The following is a 19,236-nucleotide window of genomic DNA, read 5'->3' as shown; positions in this document are numbered from 1 at the left end:
GATAATTTTCTCTACTCGTCAATATCATTCTCAATTGATTACTGCAATAAAACTCGCATTTTTGAAAACCATAATCAACTTGTTTTACTTGTCTGTTCGTATTCTTTACGCTGTTTTTGGATCTATCTCGGATGAGAAAATAGGAAGTCTGTGAGCAGCCATGTTATACTGTTAGAGATGATATGATAGCAGTTTATTGTGAAAATACGCTTTGCTTTTGAGATAACTATAAATTTGAATAAATGGAGATGCTATTCCTGAAGAACCATTGATTGCATTTCACTAAATCAAAAATATTCTATGGCATAGGCGTCGCTGGAGGTAAAAAGGTCAGCAACCACGCGCTGCAAATAGTGGACAAGGGTATTCGGCGTTTTTAGTTGATTCCTTGTCTGTAAGCAAAGGGTGTTCCACACAAACAACTCATACCTTAATACCTCCACTGAGAAGCTGGTGATGAACAATTCATGCAATAATAAAACAAGAATCATTCAGATCACAGGACAATAGCTAGAGAAATACGTTAGTCGCTTTAATTCTGTTGCGTTTCTTTTGTTTGTGATAATCAGGTGGTGCTTGCAGTAGGAAGCCATCAAAGCACAACTCTTGTCGATCACGTGCGGTTCGTGACGAAACATGATTAAAATAAGTCACGCGAGGCACAAGGGTCACGCAATCGGGCTTAGTCACGTGTCTTTGTGATAACACGCGATAGGTACAGTACAGTAAGTTAATTTACTTAATTACAACAAATCACCGCTCGTGCTGCAATTGATATACCTATTTTTGTCAACCTTGCTATGTCCCAAGGCAGTTAATAATATTTTCGCAAAAGATGTGTCGGAGTTTCAGATATGTCAATAATGTTCAACCAAAGAAGCCGAAATATGCTCAACACGAACCATTTGACAACGCAAGCATTCTAAGCCCTTTAGGTTAAATAGCTGACATCTTATCGAACACGTAAAACGATTATTTTTCGGGGTCGTTAAGGTCACAAATAGATCGGCTCCATAAACAGTGCAATGTAATGCTGCACAAAGTTTCTATCGAGACGAAAGAAAAACAATGTCACCGGAGTGTGCTCTGTACAGTGCCTGTTAAATTCCTATAGACTGCGGACATGGCGAGTAATGGAAAGAAAGAATTTGTTTACGAGGGATTTACTTTGCCGCGATTGACTATCAAAAAGCTGCTTGCAAACAACGCCAGGAGTGATTGCGAACTACAGACATTTCACAAACAACTTGACAGAGAGAAAGAGGAACTCGAAACTGACTTTTCCAAGACGCGCTCACAGCTTCTTTGCCGCGCTTTAGATCATCAAATGGTACTTGAAGAACAGCTGCCGTATGACGATTCTAGTTCAGATGAGGAACAGCGCGCTTCAGAATACGAAAACAACGTCGCGGATAATAACCACATGACATGTTGGGAAACAACGCCTTCGTTTAAAAACGTGAAGGATATTTCAAGCTCACAAGACACATTTAATCGGAATCCAAGACAAAAACAGCCCTGGGCAGAGAAAATCGCCCATTTTAAAGAGTCTTTGGTCGCGGTTAAAGAGCCCGTTATATCGAGCGCGGCTCAACCTGAGCGTAAGATTAGCTGGGGAGGCAGAGCTAATGTTTATGTGGAGAACTTGGACACAGGGAACGAACAACTTGAACATGTTGCCACGAAAACCAAGCCGGTTGAAACTACATCGAAGCCATATCAAAGGCGTAAGATAAGTTGGGGAGGCAGGGCTAATGTGTATATGGAAAACTGGGACACAAAAAGCGAGGTTAGCAAGGCAAGCTCAGAGGGAAATCTCAGTAATACAGGACTGACATTAACGCGAGGGGACAACTCCGGTGTTAGAGTTAGAAAACACCCTGTCGGCCGTGATAGATCGCGAAGTTTGAGTAGAAAAAACTCTGGGCTTACGAAGGAAGCATTACGGAAGCACAGCTCGTCGACTTCCAAACAAATAACAAGACGACATACAGTTTGCAGCAGACCAAAAAGAGAGGAACTTAGTCCTACTGCAGAAGAAAGCAGTCCCGAACAGAAACCCTTATCGGATCTCCTTCCTCCGATAAAACTACCTCCTATTTACCTCCAAGAAACGAAAAGCAAAAAGCAAGGGAATAAAGCAGACAAACCCTTGGTAAACAGTCATGTCAAGATTGGTGTCAGCAAGTCTTTAGACACTAAATACACTACACAGGATCTTCGCTACTGCCGCTACCTGCGGATAAAAACAACCGATAACGAAGAGTTTCCTTGGTAAATACAAAATGCAAATTAGCTTGGAAAGATATATTCAAGTGGTTTGTTTTTGGCTGTTTTCAAGATCTTAAGTCGTTCGACTTTTGTTTAACAACTTTGCGTTCCTAAGTTTGATAGGAGAAAAACACGCAAAAGCCTGACAGATGATACAAATGAATGATCGACACTAAGTTAATGCGATGTAAACATCTTTGAGAAGCGATTAAAAAGTCGGAAAAATAACACAAGATAGCATAGCAATATAACATTTACTGATTTTATACTTTCGAGTGATAACTAACTATTGTGAAGAAAGGCTTAAACGAATAAGAAAGTACAGATGTACTTTATACAGATTTCAACCTTGCTGGAAAAGCAAAGCCCAGCTGATAACTCAACCCGTAATAATCTGGTTTCGCAATCTTCGTCCTACGATCAGGGTCGAGTTTCGTTTCGGGAAAAGGTAACAATAGGATAAAGGTGCTAAGAATAAACCCAATGATTAGTTAATTTATTTGACTTTAACAGAACAACAAAGGGGGAAAGAAAAAAAGGGAGTCTCCATATTTTTATGCCAGCCGATCAATCCTTATGCCAAAGTTAACTGTAGCTCACCAATGCCATGACCAACAGTCTGCAAGGGCTGGCAAGTTATGTCCAAAAAACTGTTTCTATTTTTCCCATGCACCTTTCCAAAAGTATTGATTAAGAGAAAATAACGGAGCAACATTTAGATTCATGATTTTTTAAAAGTGACTTTTTCGTGAACAGCTGAAAAATCATTTAGCGGTAACTATCGGCTCAGTTAATTGAAATTCGTTTTTGATAAATACATTTGTCTCGCATATGTTGTTTGTTATTTTAAGTCCAAAAACAGTGTTGTTTTCACATTACCAGACACAAGTGTTTGGACCCCAGAACAGTTTGTCTTAACATAGCGCTTAGACAGGTCGTCTCAGTGTGGAATCGGACTGACACGATTTTGGGCGTGGAAGTCGTCTGAATTCGCTACCTGTTAAGGCGTCACAACCTCCCCCCCCCCCCTCCCCTGAAAAAGGGATAGCACTGCACAAAACTTGCATTGCTCCTAGGAGTGCCATCTTCTGAACTTCCTGGAGGTTGATGTCATCTCAGATGATCAGTGCTCGTAACCCTGAGCAGGGGCTCAAGTTAGATACTAACATCCGGAGCCCGCTAGGCCCTGGGCTCGCATGGGCAGGGGCGACCACTCCCTGAAGTAGCGATTAATCAATCACTACCTGCTACCCTTGTGATTCTAAGAATCGAAGTCATTATACTTTCGTAACCTCGCAATTCTGTAAAATCCATGACGCCGCTTATCGATCTATTATTATTAAAAATAAATAAAACAAACTGCCACCCATCTATAATTATTGCTATTATTATAACTGTTTAGGTTTATGTAAGAACAGTAAGAAAACAATCCATAATATCTGACTTAAAGGGGAAGTATCATGGGGTTTTTGATATCTTTTGTTAAAAATGATGAAATAAGACCTTCAATCACCTGCCAAATAATTCTAGAATGACGTGAGGAACGAAATCAACTCAATTCTTGAAAGAAACGACTTGTGGTCTGTTCCAGCGCATTTTGGAAACAAAAATGCGAGAACTTGAAAAACGTTAGCCTAATATTTTTCAAGTTTCAATCGAAACCGGCCTACCCTGTCTCTGGCCAGAGGCACTAATTGACAGTTTTATTGTACTGGCCCCAGTTGTTCAAAGGCCGGATAACTTTATCCGCTGGATAAGGCACTATACAGGGTCTAAAATATACTTCACGTTAAACGTTGTCCAAGGTTTTCGTACACTCCCAAACTTAACTCTGGTGAGAGTGTGCATATTCGCTTGTACAAGAGAAAATACTGAAATCTTTGCACAGATTGAAACTGTTGGATAGTGACTTATCCACAGGATTAAGTTATCCGGCCTTTGAACAACTGGCCCCTGGGGTGATAATTTTTAACAAACTTGACAATTATTTTGTTGTTTCTGCTAACAGTCAAACATTTATGGGTTTTTGAAATGACAGCAAATTTTCGTTATACTTCCCCTTTAAAAATATTATAAGTGCAGCTTAGTGCATGTTTGGTTTAATGTCCAATTAATTAATAATCATTGTTATTTACTATTGCCAATATCATTACTAGTCATTATTATTTTGCAGTTGTGTAAAACGTGATTTTGCTAATATGTAAAGCCACACGGGGCGCAAAGGTTTGACCCACGAGCTAAGAAACAAAAAAAAAAAAAAAAAAAACAAGTTTGATCGCAGCCACAATTAACCTCTCGATAATGATTTAACCCTTGGGATAAGATTGTCTTGTCTGAAACATAAAACATATGCTCAGTTTGATTTCTAGCCTCCCACATAGTCGTTGTTAGGAGACTCGTACATGGGAAGGAGGCAATACATTCGATTGCTCGAAAGCTGAACATTTTGAAGCTTGCCTAAAGTAGATTGGTTTCTCTGGCTGAAAACGTGTTAAACAACTTATTTTAGGCCAAAAGTGAAAATAAGTCAAAGTGAAAACTAAAGGATGAAAGTGTTTTACTCATTCGTTCATCCGACTGGATTAAAAGTTGATATTAATACAGGATAGCTGAATCGTACGTTGAACAACAAGCACACTAGGATGATCTACACGAGTATTTGGTTTGGTGGACTGAGTTTATGAGGTAATTTGGTCACCGTAATTGAGGAGGGGGGTGAATAGGTCTACGGATCGGCGGATTTGGTAAATATTTTACCCCGGATTCTGGATTCAGAGCGAAATTTTAACGGATCTGCGGATCCTATGATCACAGCGGATCGCGGTTTTATCCAGTTTTGGGGCCCGGATTTTGGATTTTGGTTGTTAGGAAGTTCAAGTTTGCTCTTTTTTCTCGTATCTGCAAGATTTTGTTTCGATGCAGACGTTGGTTACATAAATATTTCGTTGATAGTCATCCTCAACGCTAAAACACAATATCACGCAAGGCAACTCCAACAACTGAAGTCGCTTTGTATCTCACGTATCATCTAACGCGGCAAACGATTTGCGGATTCGGATTTAGTTGATTTTTTGAGCGGATCGACGGATTCAGCCATTAATTTTAGCGGATCGGCGGATTTATATACCCCTATTCACCCCCCTCATTGAGAGATTCGAGCGCTGAAGTTCGCCCAGTTGCTCGAAGCATGGTTAGTGCTAACCCGGGTTAAATACCATAACAACCATAACAACCTTTTAACCAATGGTTAGCGCTAACCATGCTTCGAGCAACTCAGCCCTGACTGTCAGCCCTTCGTCAGAGCGAATCAAGAATTGTGGTTTGGATGTGTTTATATAGTGAGTAGTGGAACTACGCTATTGGTGGGAGAATGGTAACGTGAAAAGCATGATGTAGACAAATACCACAGACCTAAAAAAAATCAGGCTTCGACCATTTAAGCCCTAACAGTGATCAGCATCAAGTTTCTCCTGGTAATATCAATGCTCACTCAACCCCTGAGGTCATGAGAATTAAGGATATGATCCCCCAAGATGAATTTTCTTGATATTTTAATAACTTCTCCCCAGAACTTTTATAAGAAAAGTGTGGAGACAAGATAGGAGAATTTGTTCTTTGATATTAGCGGTTAAAGCTAGGGTTAACGGTTATCGGACTCATCAGGAACCCAGGACATCAAAATCGATGCAGGGTGCTGGTCATTTTGTGAGTTCGTAATCAACCAGTGGAGGATGAAAAAAAAAAAAAAAACTTTTAGATTGGAGAACAAGCATGAGTTTGTAGGTGGCTGGTGGTGAGTTTATAACAGTTATACTTTAACGGACCAATACTGCCACTCTTTATCAGTTCACACAACAATAATAATATCAACCAAATTCTACTGAGACTACAAGCAGTCTCTTTCTTCTCTTTAGTTTGGTAGCGCGCGCGATGGATGTAGCGAGTGGTCATCCCTGCTCGTTCACTATTATAATTTCCATAATTTTGCCTTCACTAACAATGTACTACAGAATAACGTCCATGCAACACCAATTTTTGTCTTTTGTTGAATTGGACGACGCTACTTTCAAAAAATCTTCTCAACTTCCTTGGAAAAATTGACGTAAGATTATATTTAAGCTACACAAACGTAATATGTACATGTACTGCTGCAGTAAACCAAGCACACTTTTTACAATACAGCATACAACTAACTACATGAGTGGTATCTCGGCAACTCGAAAGTAAAAATGTAGGGATCACACTACATTCAACGGTTAAAAATGTACGTAATAACAACGAATGTAGCGTTCAATCGAACAGCATCTGTGGTAACTACACCGAAAGCAGAGTTGAAAATCATCAAAGCACGCCTCATGGCGTTCACCCTGGTACAATGCACTAGATGGGACCCTTGTCTTCGTAGCTTTCTGCTTCGTCTCTAAAATGATCTACTAAGTTATTTATCTCTGCCACTCTGTTTCGGTTCCTGATAACTTCGTCATTGTGGATTTTTTCAATCAGTGACTGCATTCTCGTGGTGGCTCGGGTCAGGACGTCATCTTCCTAGAAATGACACAACCACACTGGCGATGAAATCCTAATTCATGTTTTCTATATTAGGGCGGTTTTCAATTGAGTGTTGTAAAACCAAAACCAAAGTAATTACTCTAGCCAATCACAAAAGATCTAAACAGCGCAATGAACCAATCAGAACTCGAAGCAAATACGTGTATCCGACAGTATCCAACGTCAAACGCGGGGAAACGCTTGCGAGCTGATTGGTTCATGATTGGTTTGGTTTTGCTTTTCGTTGATGGAGAAAGCGGCACGAGATATGCTAACCAATCACCGAGTGCAGTAAAGCAAAATCGACACTCAGTTGGAAACCGTTCTATGGCAGGCAGGCTCACTGCATTGAGGTACATTATGCCTGTTCCTGTCCCTCCCCTCCCCCTGCCCAAGCACAAGCGTGCGTCAAGTCGGAAAAAGAGATTATTGTTTCTTTTGAGTAAGTTGGGTGAATACTGAACTAAGACTTCAATCTGTTTGAATGTAAGAGATCTTAAGGTCCCTTTATTATATTTCGACAGCTACAGCAACTGAAATGATTGCGCTTTAAAGGCAACTGAATACTAAAATCTGAGTTTACTGAAAAATCTATTTTCCCCTCTTTTATTCGTCTTTCGAACTGATTAATAAAGAAGACGGTTAAATTCAAGCCTGGAAGCTTACAGGTGCGTTCGCTGGAATCCCAGCCCTCGTTTTGTTGGTAGCTAACACCCTTTACGATGGCTCTACGCACATGGACCGATAGCGGCTGCCAGAGGCGCCTTCACATGCTGACGTCCGATCTCACCCCATACAAATGTAAACCGCCATGAGACTTGGTGATATGTGCGGTATATAAGAGTTCATTCGTTTGTTCGTTCGTTCGTTTGTTCATTCATTCATTTCAAGGATAACGGACAAATCGTTGAGCATACATGCCAAAACATTGGGTGCAAAAACTAGACTACTATCCAGATTACACCTGCTACCCAGGCTAGGGAGAAAGTTTCTTGCGAGCAAACAAGCTTTGTGGTACCGAAATCCCCGGCTATTTTCCCCTGCATGTTCACTTCAGTAGAGAGCTACTACAGCCGACCTGTTTGGTTATCATGATTCAACTATACAGTAACTACAAGTTAATTGCTACCTTGTTGTCAATCTTGAGAAGATGAGTGTCATGAGAAGCGCTAACAGCGTTCATTATGGTGTCCTTGTCAACAAATAGCTTAAGAGAAGAAACAAAACAAGAGTCAAGCCTCGAATAACGCTTACCAGCCCTTTAGATAATAACCAGTGTAAAACTCGAGTTTTAATTGGTCTAGAGGGGTTTGTGATTAAAGAACAGACGCACGAATGACGTCATCATCCATAGAAAGTTGTGAGCCAATCACTGGCCTTGTTACTAAATGCATTATCCATTAGGCGTGCTTTCCTTGATCTCTGCGCAAATCATCACTGATGTTTTCGAAAACATTTCTTACTATATGTGGGAGAACCGATATCAAAACAATGTATAAAACAAACAGATTCCATTTTGCCGTGCCTCTGTACTCTGATAACGCACAGAGGACGTCAAAACGTGGTAAGAACATCAGTCACGTTGCTCGCCGTACGTCTTTCAGGTCTTTGTTCTTACCAAGTTTTGAGATCATCTGCGGTGCGTTATCGGATTACAGAGGCCAGACCAAATGGAAGTAAAAGACGATCTGGGAAGCAAACATATTCCAAGTATTCGAAGATGCTGAGAGTTAAGTCTACAATTTTAAAATAACGGGATGATGGTAGCATTGGAATCGTACCATTCTCAGGTCATCAGGGAGATCTTCCTCCAGCTCATTCTTCATCAGCTTTTCAAGTGTGACCACAGCTATATCCGATACTTTTTCATGATGGATGTTTTCCATGTCACGCAACTGTGTCATTGTGAGTATGGTCAAGAAATCAACCACAGGTTACATGTGAAAATCACTGTTGCATTTTAACATCCTATACAGTTAAACCCCCCTTCCCCCCCTCCCCCCCCCCCCAAAAAAAAAAGAAAAAAAAATCGAACCTAACAAACCCTTAGTTTCTGGAAAGACTAAATTAACCCTTTCCTCTTAAATTCAAGGACCCAAACTACGTCATAACAGTCAAATGACTTTTCAAGAGACTAAACGTAATTTTTGAGTGCAGAATACATTAAAATGCCATTTCTGCAAAAAAAAAAAAAAAAAAAAAAAAAAAAAAAAAAAAAAAAACTTGAATATTTTGTGCAGTAAAATGTTCAGAAATTCAACATTTAATGTAGAGAAGGATATAATCCTTGCACTTGTTCAATAAAGGCGGTTACAAGATCTGCCATGTTTCTTTCAAAGTCTTTAATTGTATCCTGCCGAAATACAAAAACAGAGTAACATTTGGTGATGATAATGCAATTTCTAATGGGTATTTATACGCATATACAAGTCAGGATAACTCTACTTACAGTGACACTATACATGTTATGTTCAACTAGCTATAAGAAATGTCCATGAAAGACAAATATGATGAACAAGAAGATGTATCCAAGACATTTTATCAATCTGGAGTTTGATTATGAGTATGGTTTTATTTTTTCTTGAATATAGTGGCCGCTTAGTCCAGGTGAAGACAATAAAAACACATGCGGATGTCAAGATAGCCTGTGTACAGGCTGTAGCTGGCACCTAAATTTTGGTGGCAGAGCCGTGAACAATTTAAGTGGACGAGCCTGATCCTCCTCACTGCTTTGCCACGCATTGCCTGCCATACACTGAATCTCTGCTGCCAAAATTTTGCCACCTTGCAAAGAATTTCGTCAGCTATGTAGGCTAAAGTCATGTTTACAGTATTAAAATATACGGTACAATTTTGAGAACTGACACTTAACATAGGGTGACTGCTTATGCACAGTTGGACTGGATTGTATTGGATTGTTCAGCAACTTTTTCATCCCCAAAATAATTTCATTATGCTATTTTCATATCAAAATGTAATTTATTAACACTCATTGACTGCCAACATCTTAACCTGTTATATTTCCAACTTTTCCTGACTTGTTGTGGCCTACCTTCTTTTCCCCTCACAATAATTTTCCTTGCACATTAAATGTCTCACCTCTCCATGACATGATAACTGGAAGTGGCTTAATAAGAATTCCTTACCTCTAACTGATCCACCAGCTCCATTTCAAGTCCCATAAGTGTGTCCCACAGTTTTCTGATCTCTCCTAAGATCTCCTTCATCAAGCTCTCCATGTGACCCTGATCCGTCATACTGGTGTAATCCAAAAATACCTAACAAGTAAACAAGTCAGAACAACTGTCATCAACATCAAATTTCTTCTGTCAAGCAGAAACTGGCGAGAACCAAGGCAATGAGCTGGAAATAGTTTGCCTCACACATAAAGTGATCATGGTGCTGAGGCCTGTTTAGAAATACTGTCTGGTGTGTATGATTTAAATCATTACAATGCACTGGCCCTTTCCCATTTGACGTTACAGACCAATTTTTCCATTCCAAATTCACTGGAAAGCTGTTAAATGCTGCACTAAATGAAGATAAGATGCAAGTGAGTCAACTATTGACATAGAATGGGAAATCCTCTTAAGACAGAAAAAAAAACTGTGATGCTGACTCCAATGTTTTGATCCCAGATTTTGTGTCTGTGATCCCAATACCAGCCATTTGATCCTTGATTCCATATAAAACCTTATTAATGATCTTTACATTATGAAGAAAATTGTACATGCAATACAGTCAAAACCATGGATCACTATATGCATTCTAGTAGTGCTGTAAAACCTAGGATTTTTGTTTAACAGCAGTAAGGGTTTAGATCATTTTAAGTTCCATCTGATATTAATTGAAAAAGAAACGCACCTTTTTCTTGTATTCAATATAGTTGTGGATGTGTTTAACACCAGCATTGTTATTATCTTGTGTGGCTTCCTCCAGACAGGAGAAGAATGAAGCAATTTCAGCCTCTCTTTTTTCATGTTCTTTCAAACCAAACTCAAATATTTCCTCACAGACAGCTGTAAACTTTTGTTTGTATCTTGGTTAAGTTAAGGTAGAATGCACTATTATTGCAATTGGAAGTAAAGGTAAAACTGACCCAACAGTAACATGGACACAAGCAGGAACTGTAAATAACAACATCATTATACAACCTAGCCTGTGACAGTAATACAGTAGGCACAAAAACCAGCACAAATAATTATTATGAGCCTAAAAACACCATCAAAAGTCTTTTAAAAGTGGAAGATAGAAAAAAGCAGCTGACTGATTATGCAGTCAAATAAAAACAAGTTCTCTATAAGCAAGCACTTACACATGTCCCCAAGAGTGTACAGTTCATTGGCAGGTCCTATATAATAATCTTGATGTTAATAACAATAATAATAATAATAATAATAATAATAATAAGAAGAAGAAGAAGAAGAAGAAGAAGAAGAAGAAGAAGAAGAAGAAGAAGAAGAAGAAGAAGAAGAAGAAGAAGAAGAAGAAGAAGAAGAAGAAGAAGAAGAAGAAGAAGAAGAAGAAGAAGAAGAAGAAGAAGAAGAAGAAGAACAACAACAACAACAACAACAACAACAACAACAACAACATTAACATTATGAATGATATAACCGAGGTTGAAAACATATATGAAATCACTGTACTTGTAAAGGATACCCTTCTAGCAGTTCTTGCATTCCTGGAAGAGCTGATAGTTTACTGGCTTCAGGATCCTCAGCATACATGCCTTCAAACAGCCATGGACCATTCAGATCCTCTATGTAAGCCAACTGAAAAAAAAAACATGAATTCATTTATTTAATAAAAGTACTGAACATCCTTTATGTCAAGAACTTCTGAGACTGGTCTGCAAACCAAAAATATTTTCTTTGTTAATTTTTGCATTTAAAAGGATGTTCGAAGCATTTGTATGTCTTAATTTAATGGTTGCTTTCAAGACTAATCATTACTCAGTAGCAATAGTTAAAAGTCTTCACTTGCCTTTTTTTATATCAGAATAAACAACTTTATTTAAATTATGATAGGTGCACTGTAACCGATTATCAAGTCATGTTGTGTTTGGGAATTTTTGTGAACCATGCAGACAGCTACAGTATAAGGAAGATGTCAGGTTATAATATGATTATAAAACATTTCAGAGACACTGGTGATAGAGCGAAATGTTTATAATTTCATCAATAACTAAAAAAACATGATGAGTATTTCAGCTGGTATTGCAATTATAGCCAGATTGATAGATAGACGGGCTTAGAACTAAGATTCATAGGTTATGACCTACAGAGTGGCAACCAGATGTGCATTAAGGACGGTGCCTTAACTATTGTTACTGCGCATACGTTCTGCGCATCTCGAGATACTCGGGTTTCCTATGGATGGTGCCTGCTAATACAGGAAAATTTTTGCGCGGTTTAAAACTATACGGAGAAAACAGAACGTAGCTTGTGCTCTTGGTATCCCAAAAGAAAATTGGGGATAACCATGCATTTTTCAGAGATAATTAAACTTCAATTTAGGAAAAAAATCCCATACATTGCTTTATATTTTGGCGCTTTTTAGAGATATTATTGCTTAATTATCTCTGAAAAATGCGTGGTTACCCCCAATTTTCCTTTTGGATTCCAATAACCCTTGGTAAGATCTGCTTTTCCCGCATAGTCATAAGCCGCACAAAAATAATTCGGTATTAGTAGGCACCGTCCTTAATTAGTATGCTAAAAGGATCTCAGAATAGACTCACCCAAAATAAGAAAAAAATGAAACAACACTGGTAAGAGAAAAATGCAACTGACAGAAATTAGTAAGAGTTACCTTGTGTAGCTGTCTCTCTTGTTGTTTTTCTTCCAGTTCATCTTGTTTTCTCTTTGCTATAGTCTCATCATGTACCAACTCCTCTATTGAATATTTATACCTTTCAGTTGCTGCTTCACGTGCCGACTCATCTATCAGACGGAAATCCAAGTAAACAAGCTCTGGTAGATGTGCAATTACATACTCTTTGTAATTTGCTTCCTCTGAGAAAGGATTTCCACTCAGATTAAGAGTTCTTAGATAGGGAAATTTTCGCAGATACAAAACCTGAAATGCAGTTCAAAAGACAATGAGAAGATAACTAAAGGTTTTTGGAATGTGAGCTGCAACGCAGTTGCTGGACACCCTGTTTCACCAAGGACAGTATCAGTAAAAAAAAAAGTTTATTTCCTTGTAATATTACACATTACCCTGGTATCATTTTGAATAACAGGTTACACAGTATACACTGTTTCTAGAGAGATTTGAATGAAGTTAATGGTAAAGGCAGACAGGGTACTGTGTTAAAAATGCTTACAGATTTTCTGATAATTTTTAAATTACTTTACCTTAAAATTAAATTTATTTAAGATTGACATTAATTTTAATAACAACTTAAAACTATTTTTTTCTTTTAATTTATACAGTGTAGGTGAAACTATAAATTTACAGAGTAACATGTGTAAGCCAGCTAGCTACATGTAGGTTAAGAACTGAAAAGAAAATTGCAGCTTGGACAAAACTTCAGACCAATCTTCCAAAAAATATACTGAAAGTACTCCATCTAGCAGTCTGGCATATCTGTACACCAGGAAAAGATACAATTAAAAAACCTGATACCATTTTAATGAACAATACTTACATTATCCAGTTGTTTTAGGCTGTTATTTCCAACTGAAAACACATGAAGCTCAGAAAGTGAGTCCATGTTTTCAATTTTTGATATTCTGTTGTTATAGAGAGTAAGATCCTTTAGTTTGGTGAGTTTGTCAAGTCCCTCAATAACTTCTATGTTGTTAAATGAAAGATCTGCAAAGGAGTTACAAAATGTTATGTATTAATTTATTTTATTCTATACTTCAAGATTTGTACAAAGGCAGGTGAAAATACAAATAGGTCCACTTGGTTGCCAATGAGAATTATTAATCACCTAGATATACAGTCCTGTGCAGATTGATTGCACAATCTTCTACATGTAATTTTTAATTGGAGATAAAGAATCAGAAACATTCAAGGTTGACTGAGGAATGGACAGTCAGGGTGTTCGTACAAAGCAAAGGATTGTCCACCCAGGTTCAGATGCTCGGTGCTACACAAAGGATTTTATTTTGTTAATGTACATGCGCAGCTCAGTCTGCAGAGTATGGAAGACGTCAATGAGATCTTAGGCATGCATAGGCATCTTTCTGAAAACTTATGCATCACAGTACTTGCTACATGTATGCTTCTGCAGACTGGTGCCGAGCTACCTTAGTACTAGGGATCAAAGAACGAATTTACGTTACTATGCCTTGCCCACTTGAACCCTATATCAAGTATGTTTTTCACAAACAACATAGAAATATGGCCCTGGAAAACAATGTAATAATGTAATGGGGGGGGGGGGGGGGGATGTTGACTACTTGTTTTGTACTATAATTCTAAACAAAACAAACTGGGTCAATTATTAACCCCGTTTGTTTTGTTTTAATTTTTTTACACTCCTTCAGCATTTTACTGTGCATAAAGAAAACATCATACCCAGCCATTCCAAGTTAACAAGCATTTCCAGGCCTTCTATTCTTTCAATAATGTTGTTGTCCATTTGCAGCTTGGTTAGGTTGACAAAGCTCCATAAGTTGTCAATTTTTAGAATATCTTCGCAAACAAAACACAAAAACACCGTTAAGAAACCTACAAACAAAACCAAGGTGAAGTCTTCGTTGCAAACGATCAAAATAAACCTACTTTTGAAATCAAGTCTCAGCGAAAGCACATCTCCAAAATCAATGCCTTCTTGTTTGGCTATCCTTCCGGCTTCGCCTTTCGGTCCTTGCTCCTCGACAGCATCTTTGAGCATCTGCTCATCGATCACAGAGGGCTCTATTGTGTCGTAAAGACGACTCATTGCGTAAAAGACAGAGAAAAAGGCTACATTTGAACAAGAGTAAAAGAGAACTTTCAAAATTCGCACTGTTTCTTGTTGTCCTGGACAACGCAGACTGCCTTCAGGAGGACTGGTACCTAAGACTATCTAGACTCATGCTCTTTACGGAATCCGCTGGGTAAGCAGTGAAGGCTCATGATGAGATCAAGAAATCAACAATTTTGGATAAAAATCAAAGATTGTAAGACGTTTGTAAAGATTCTACTCCAACAAAATGATGGAATACGAGTATGAAATAGACCCAAGGTGAGAAAAAGAGAAGGATATAATATAAATGATATTGATCACTGTGGCGGTTTGGTTCAAATCAACGTATTTTTGTGGTATTTTGGCAGAGGTCTTCAAGGCAAACCAGGATCGGTTGTGTTGAAAAAGGACAAACAAAACTTAATTGGCATAAGCATTGGTGGAGGAGCACCTCTTTGTCCTTGTCTTTATGTGGTTCAAGTATTCGACAACACGCCAGCTTCACGAGAAGGTGTGCTTCAAGCTGGGGATGAAATTGTTGGCGTAAATGGTAAATCACTGAGAGGGAAGACCAAAGTAGACGTGGCGAGAGCGATACAAGCGGTGAAAGTAAGTTTTGAATACACGTACTTTACAGATATAAAAGGTTAAATCGGACATCTGAATCTATGAACCTTCTCAAGGTGAAAATCTTTAGAGATAAGTGAGCTAATGTAAAGCGAAGGTTTCCATGAATGAGCGATCTGGATTTATTATTGTTCATACGTGTCATTAATTATTAATGTAAAGATCTTTATTTAATTTTGATGGCAAATAGACGCGCTTGTATGCGTAGACTGATTGGAAAGTCTCTTGCATTTCGGTCTCTCCATTATGAAAAGGTGGTAGTCACTCTTAAATTTCTTATTTAATTCTGTATTTTATATTATTTTTATTATTTTAGTCTCATATGGAGAGGATGAGACTGCTACCTACACTGTTATTGTATCAGTTCTACATTTTACATCACTTAAAAGTTAATTACATTTTTAACACACATTAGGATGAAGTGACAATCAACTATGTAAAGCTACATGCTGAGCCTACAGAAGGAAAAACATTGGATATCAGTAAGTATATTAGAGAAAAAATGGGTACAATTGATCCTGTCATATTATATCAAACAAAAAGGTTTCGTTTTCAGGATCAAAAATTTATGTTGAAATACAAGCTTTCCATTCCCTCTCGGAATCTTTGTCAAGTGTTGTAGGACGTTTTGTCACATGATTTTAAGTTGGTAAAATATCACATGACAAAATGTCCCGGTAGATCACCGGGAGCTCATATCCAACATTGTGATCTGTATCTCTCACGGGCAGAAATTGCAAAATGTGTGACATGTCACTGTAATATATTGGCCCACATTATGACAGCGGACGACAGCTGGAGCTACGGAAGTGTCTCCCAAAATAGCTTAGCATTATGGATAACATACACATGCACTATAGTGTACACGGAAATAATCTTTAATCAGGTTGAATCCCTTGTAGAAAAAAGAAACTCTCTTACCTTGTAAATAGCATGCATGTACATGCATGACCAGTGATGACTCTCTCAACCTTGTATTACTCGACAGAAAAATTGTGGCGATAAAGAACATCAACTGGATTATGTAACAAACAAACAAACTTGAAAGTTGTAGATGTTTTATGCTTGAAATGTAACATTGCGAAAATGGCATTATTACTTTGGGTTTTGATAAGCACTGGTGGGCAAAAGGGTCTCCGCAATTACCATATGTAAATTACCCTAAATTGACCCCCTGTGGTCTGACTTCTGGTAAGCGACCACCTCCCGTAAGCAGCCACATATCCTTGACGTTATGGGTGGTCGCTTATGCGAGGTTCGACTGTATATAAATTTTATAATGCAAAAAGTTTGATTGAAAGTGTAGAGTACTAACTACTACTGACACCACTTCTTCACCTCAACTTGCTTATGAAAGATTGCACTGTAATTAGGTTTTAAGGATTATTTTAGACATCACTTTAACAAAATACATGTAGTGATTCTACTTTCATGATTTCTTTCTCATTGAAATTTGTATTTGTCTTACACAGTCATGAAGAAAATGAAGCATCGCATTGTTGAGCACATGAGTTCGTCCACTGCAGATGCTTTAGGCCTCAGCAGAGCAATTTTATGCAATGGTGAGTTGTCGCTAGGTGTACAACATGCACATTTTGAGCATTTAGAATTTACGAAATTGTTACTTTTTTGTTGAATCTTGGTGAGTCATAAAGTCATGGTTTTGGTCTTTCCAGATGGCCTGGTTAAGAAGCTGGAAGAGCTGGAACAAAATTCTAACATATACAAGGGTAAGTTGTGGATGACATATACAACTTGATCTCAAAATTCAATATTAATGAATAGGTTATTGATTAAAAATTAAGATTAAAATCAAATAATTCTAAAGTAGCTATTTTTATCAAGGAGATTAGTCACGAATCAGAATCTTGAAGTAATTATTCTTTGACATCAAGATAGTCAAGAGCTTATCAGGATTTATACCATCATGTATTTCATCTTTAGACAGAAATAATTATGTCCTTAACATTGCTTTGCTCATCAGGTCTTCTTGATCATGCACGGCAGTTTCTTCAAAGCTTCTACAACTTAGCACAAACACATAAAGGTGACATTATAATTATGTTTTTACATTTTCATGTGTTTTGAATTTATTGTCCTTGCTTACATACAAAAAGCCCTTTTTTACAGGATGCAGTTTTTGGGAAAAACTTGTCATAATGAAGAACTTGCCCCTTCTTTAAATTCCATCTCCTACACTGTAGATCTCCCCACCAAAAAAGCAATTGGTACTAAATACTTGAATTTGTCATTGAGGGCTTTTTTCTTTCATGTGTATAGTATTATATTGTACATATATTTGCATTCAGATGGTGTTTTTGATAACTGTGAAATTCAATAAGTTGTTGCTGTTTTCTCTGTAGAGCTTGGAGAGATCTTTGCCTCTATTGGTGTGCGGGAATTGCAGCCAAATGCAAGCGAGGCATTTGCTATTTTTAGTGAAGCTCACAGGTATCATTTTTTCTTCTAATTGAAAAGTCAATATTAAGGCAAGATTTCGGTAAAAGTGTTAGTGATGCTTGTGATTTTATTTTGCGGTTTTTCTGTAAAAAGTTGTACAATTCCAAGCGACAATCCTTTTTCAATTGTAAACAATTAAAAAAAGCTTGTTAAAATGCAAAACATTCAGTGGAAAAACAAACAAAAAAAAGCCTGGTTTACAGGCTACAATAATATTTGTCAGCCCAGAGCAGTACAATTCACACTCCACATTGTCAGGCCAACAAAAGCCGAGAAATCACAGGGTATAAACCAGCCTTAATCAATGTTTTTTTGTTGTTGTTATTTTCATTTTCTATTCCCTTTTCCCAGGAACTTTGAGAGACTTGGATTGGATTACTTAAAGAAAGTAAAACCCATGCTGAGTGACCTGAGCACTTATCTTTCCAAGGTGAGGATTTTAAGTACATCAACATGTATTGTCTGTTTGGGTGACTGCGTCATATTCTTAGAAGTTTTGGCCACCAATTCTCTGCATGATACATGTATACCATTTTTACCTTCATAGAGTTCTTGAAGTGAGTATTTTAAAATGGTTTCTTTCCACAGGCTATTCCAGACACCAAACTTACCATCAAGAAATATGCTGATGCAAAGTTTGAGTATCTGGTAAGTTTATGTTGCTCATTATTGGCACTAATATGCAGTTACAATCCCTCTGTATTTTCTTAAAGGGAGAGTGGTTTACTCGCCTGGTTACCATCTCTTTTAATTAGAACTCTAAACGTTTCTCTGTCCTTTTCTTGTTGTTTAGTCATACTGCTTGAAAGTCAAGGAGATGGACGATGAAGAGTATGCTTATGCTGTAAGTTTGTGATAATGTAGTCATGAAAAAGTTTATTTCTTTATGTCCAAGGGGCAGGGATGGGGCTGGATAAAAATAGTCATGGAGGAGATAAGGAGGCATGGAATGGGTAAACAATGATCTTATGTCCAGAAATGCATCCATTGGCAATTCTATCAAATTTGGCCAAATTTCATCAAAATTAATATGCCCAAAATGAAGGGGTCAAAAAACTGAGTTGACATGTTTGACAAATGTTGTCAAATAATTTAGCCAATCTGTCAATTGTATCTTGTGGACTGTCAGTTCTACTACATCAGGCAGGTTCCCTGTCAAGTCAGACCGGTACTTTTTCTGCTTTACCCAGCCTTTATTAGTATGAAATCATTGACTTGGAGTATTACTACCCCACCCCCCAACACCCTGTTGTCTGCGGATACAACTAAGTGCTGCATCAACCCATTTCCCTTCTGTCAAGTTAGCTACCGTATACATGTACCTCCACCGTTTGGACAGTGCAAGTATTTGCTGCATAAAAGGATATATAATTAATTTTGTTTTAACAGGCATGTGTTGAAATCTTCTTCAGGCATTACATGAATCA

General features: G+C 37.9%; 3 protein-coding genes across 3 annotated transcripts in view; 2 read left to right on the top strand and 1 right to left on the bottom strand.

Moving 5' to 3' along the window:
- Window positions 1-379: 379 nt before the first annotated feature.
- On the top strand, window positions 380-2,808 carry LOC146466162 (uncharacterized). The gene has a single exon (XM_085127696.1). The coding sequence runs from the start codon at window positions 1,124-1,126 to the stop codon at window positions 2,276-2,278; it is 1,155 nt and encodes a 384-aa protein (XP_084983822.1). The 5' UTR covers window positions 380-1,123; the 3' UTR covers window positions 2,279-2,808.
- A 3,257-nt stretch (window positions 2,809-6,065) lies between these two features.
- Window positions 6,066-14,824, bottom strand: LOC146466161 (dynein regulatory complex subunit 3-like). Its single transcript, XM_085127691.1, has 11 exons — window positions 14,557-14,824; window positions 14,350-14,466; window positions 13,472-13,638; window positions 12,631-12,897; window positions 11,479-11,591; window positions 10,684-10,858; window positions 9,966-10,097; window positions 9,102-9,172; window positions 8,601-8,724; window positions 7,949-8,026; window positions 6,066-6,816 (listed from the first exon to the last, which is right to left on the bottom strand). Exons 1-11 carry the CDS (start codon window positions 14,714-14,716, stop codon window positions 6,652-6,654), a joined length of 1,569 nt encoding a protein of 522 aa, XP_084983817.1. The 5' UTR covers window positions 14,717-14,824; the 3' UTR covers window positions 6,066-6,651.
- Window positions 14,825-14,860: 36 nt separating this feature from the next.
- LOC146466160 (PRKCA-binding protein-like) overlaps window positions 14,861-19,236 on the top strand; it is a 6,965-nt gene continuing 2,589 nt past the window's right edge. Inside the window, exons 1-11 of the mRNA XM_085127689.1 lie at window positions 14,861-15,001; window positions 15,091-15,331; window positions 15,765-15,831; window positions 16,822-16,911; window positions 17,026-17,079; window positions 17,334-17,396; window positions 17,713-17,800; window positions 18,161-18,239; window positions 18,398-18,457; window positions 18,603-18,653; window positions 19,222-19,236. The exon at window positions 19,222-19,236 is cut by the window's right edge and continues 35 nt beyond it. Coding sequence (XP_084983815.1) covers window positions 14,970-15,001; window positions 15,091-15,331; window positions 15,765-15,831; window positions 16,822-16,911; window positions 17,026-17,079; window positions 17,334-17,396; window positions 17,713-17,800; window positions 18,161-18,239; window positions 18,398-18,457; window positions 18,603-18,653; window positions 19,222-19,236 — 840 coding nt within the window. The 5' untranslated portion in view covers window positions 14,861-14,969. The remainder of the gene's footprint in view (window positions 15,002-15,090; window positions 15,332-15,764; window positions 15,832-16,821; window positions 16,912-17,025; window positions 17,080-17,333; window positions 17,397-17,712; window positions 17,801-18,160; window positions 18,240-18,397; window positions 18,458-18,602; window positions 18,654-19,221) is intronic.

Source organism: Pavona decussata, unplaced genomic scaffold, assembly GCF_977016875.1.
Source record: "Pavona decussata unplaced genomic scaffold, jaPavDecu1.1 SCAFFOLD_153, whole genome shotgun sequence".
NCBI lineage: Eukaryota > Metazoa > Cnidaria > Anthozoa > Scleractinia > Agariciidae > Pavona > Pavona decussata.
This window is presented reverse-complemented; position numbering and strand designations above follow the sequence as displayed.